Source organism: Malus sylvestris, chromosome 15, assembly GCF_916048215.2.
Source record: "Malus sylvestris chromosome 15, drMalSylv7.2, whole genome shotgun sequence".
Classification (NCBI taxonomy): Eukaryota; Viridiplantae; Streptophyta; class Magnoliopsida; order Rosales; family Rosaceae; genus Malus; species Malus sylvestris.
The window spans coordinates 24,566,126-24,568,564 of record NC_062274.1 but is presented as its reverse complement, the minus strand read 5'-3'; the positions used below and the strand labels follow the sequence as shown (position 1 = coordinate 24,568,564).

Sequence of the window (2,439 nt, the reverse complement as noted above, 5' to 3'; positions counted from 1 at the left end):
ATTTTAATTTTTCAAGTCCTTATACCATTCCAATAATTGAAATAATAGTTTACAGACGATATTTTTAACTATTACCAATGAAGGTAAATATAATATTTGCTAAGTATTATTGGGTTACAAAAATTGTTTAGAAGACATTTCTTTCAAAGCATTTCTGTCAATTTCACGATTATCCGCAAGGAATTTAAATTAATTTGGCCAATTCCTTGATGAGAATCATCATTGCTGTAGCAGTGTTATTGAGAGAATGACCGATGAATTCCTTGCTAATTTATTGGGTGCTAAGTATTATTGGATCGAGAACATGGTTTGTGTTAGTTTTACATATATAAAATAATTGAGTAAACTGTTACCCGTTTATAACCGCGGTTAATACCCATAACCGCTCATTTAAATTTCGCGGGTAAACGGTTATACCCATAACCGTTTATTTATCTAAACGATTACCCATAACTGTAACCGTTTAATTTAAATGAGCGGGTAACCGCGATTACCTGTAACCAATGGGTATTTATCCATCCCTAATCATGATTAAGGGACGAAGTACAGTTTGAGAAAATAGAACTTGCAAAAATCATTTCTCCATAATTATACTTTGTTGCCAAGTTCTGGAAAGATGGTGGGTTGATCCAAGAGTACAGCTTAATTGCAAGTGGTCATCTACCATAGTGGTAGAGATGAGTGTGATGGATGTTGCCTTTACACCACAGTGTGGGTTCGAACATCAGCTCCTCAATCTAATAAATCTATCGTTTTACACCAAATAAATAAATAAAATAAAAAAAAAACTGAGTACAGCTTAATTACTTTGAAGACAATTACGATGGTTTAGTAACAATAATACTTCAAAATGCTCAAACAAATTAAGGTGTCGGAGTGACATTTGATTGCATAAAGGTTCTTCCACAGCAAACATTTTTGTACAATGAACAGCCAAAAATACCAAACCCCAATCCAGATAAACTAAACAGATATAAACTTTGAAATTAAAATACACCAGAAATATTGGAGAGCACTAATTAAAACCGACCAATCACTAACAGAAACCACCACCTCTGTAACTTTAACCAAAAAACTAGCGGTCAAAATACAAGAGTAACAATATTCATCCTCCTTAATTTCTCTAAAGCCTCCAAATGGTGAAAAAAAAAATTAAAAAAGTACTCCCCACACCTCTACAAATTCATCACCACACCCTCTATATTCCAATCTCCACATCTCTCCAACTTGACCCTCCTTCACTCAACACCTCCTGCAACAAAAAGTAATACCACCACCATGTCATATAAAGATCAAGTCTATTGTCTTCGATAAAACGATATTCTAAACTATTGGAGCTAAAGGGGAGCGGATTCAAACTCAGGGGAAAAGAGGTAGGCACCGGACATACTGCATCAGCTCATTGACCTAACCCAATATGTCATCGGCCAACTAACCTAACCCACATCTGCTATATTAAACTCAAAATTAAAAACGAATTGGGTGTAATGAATTTAATCTAGTTTAATATTTTCTCACCTGTGAAATCTTATTATTAACTTGATGCTGAGCTTCCTCATGAACCACCGCAAGTTCAGACCTTCTGCCATCTCCATCACTCTTCTCAGCTTTCTTGGAAACAATGTGGGACCTACTCTTCCTTCCCAGGAGCCCCTTCCACCTTGTTGACGACGAACCCTTCGGCGGCCTGGATGACGAAACGTCATCGTCATGATCCTCCCCGTGGAGCAGCTCATCTCTGAGAGTGGTGGTGCTCCTCCGCGTCTGGCTGCTGCAGCCGTCCTTGAAGGGCAGCAGCCTGCCCTTGAAGAAGAGCTCGTCAGCGCTCATCATGGAATAGTTGGAAACGGAGAACTCAAAATCCGAGGAGACGGCAGGTGGAGCAGCCGCCACCTCCCTCCGGATTTCATGGTGGATGGCATCTGCAAAGTCATTGGAGAAGGAGATTCTTGGGCTCATTGGAGGAGGAGGAAGAGGAGGAGCAAACTTATGCTCTGATGGGTTGTACATGTCTAAGCAGGCTGCCATTAGATTTCAAATCAACCCTTAGTAAATACAATTCAAAAACCCAACATGTATATGTGTGTATTTATATCCAATATATGTGGTGATTTTTTATGAATTCAGAATTATTATTATTATTTTCAGAAAATATATGCGCACATTTTTATGCATGCATGCCTGATGTGATGGGTTTTGTCATGACATGATAAATTGGGGGCATTGAATGGTAACCAATTAAATCTTGAGGGGGAGTACAGTCTCCAATATTTTCACTGCTTTCCTTGGATGTGGGTGAAGCTGCCAAGAAGCACACCATGTACTCCTTTTTCCTTTTTATTCCAGTGCCTTGGACTTGGGTGAAAAGAATCATATGATTCATATCAAACCCTAGTTTCACGAAGATTCAATTAGTATGTTAACACAGTGCTAATCAAA

The 2,439-nt window shown here is 38.3% G+C and overlaps 1 protein-coding gene across 1 annotated transcript; it reads right to left on the bottom strand.

Annotated features, from left to right (window-relative positions):
• Positions 1-851: 851 nt before the first annotated feature.
• On the bottom strand, positions 852-2,075 carry LOC126601856 (uncharacterized). The gene is made up of 2 exons (XM_050268625.1): positions 1,519-2,075; positions 852-1,252 (listed from the first exon to the last, which is right to left on the bottom strand). Exons 1-2 carry the CDS (start codon positions 2,026-2,028, stop codon positions 1,199-1,201), a joined length of 564 nt encoding a protein of 187 aa, XP_050124582.1. The 5' UTR covers positions 2,029-2,075; the 3' UTR covers positions 852-1,198.
• Between the last annotated feature and the right edge of the window lie 364 nt (positions 2,076-2,439).

Coding starts and splice junctions, on each gene's coding strand:
- LOC126601856 (XM_050268625.1), bottom strand. CDS start 2,028: ATGGCAGCCTGCTTAGACATGTACAACCCATCAGAGCATAAGTTTGCT. Junction 1,253..1,518: donor TTAATAATAAGATTTCACAG/GTGAGAAAATAT, acceptor TTTTTGTTGCAG/GAGGTGTTGAGTGAAGGAGG.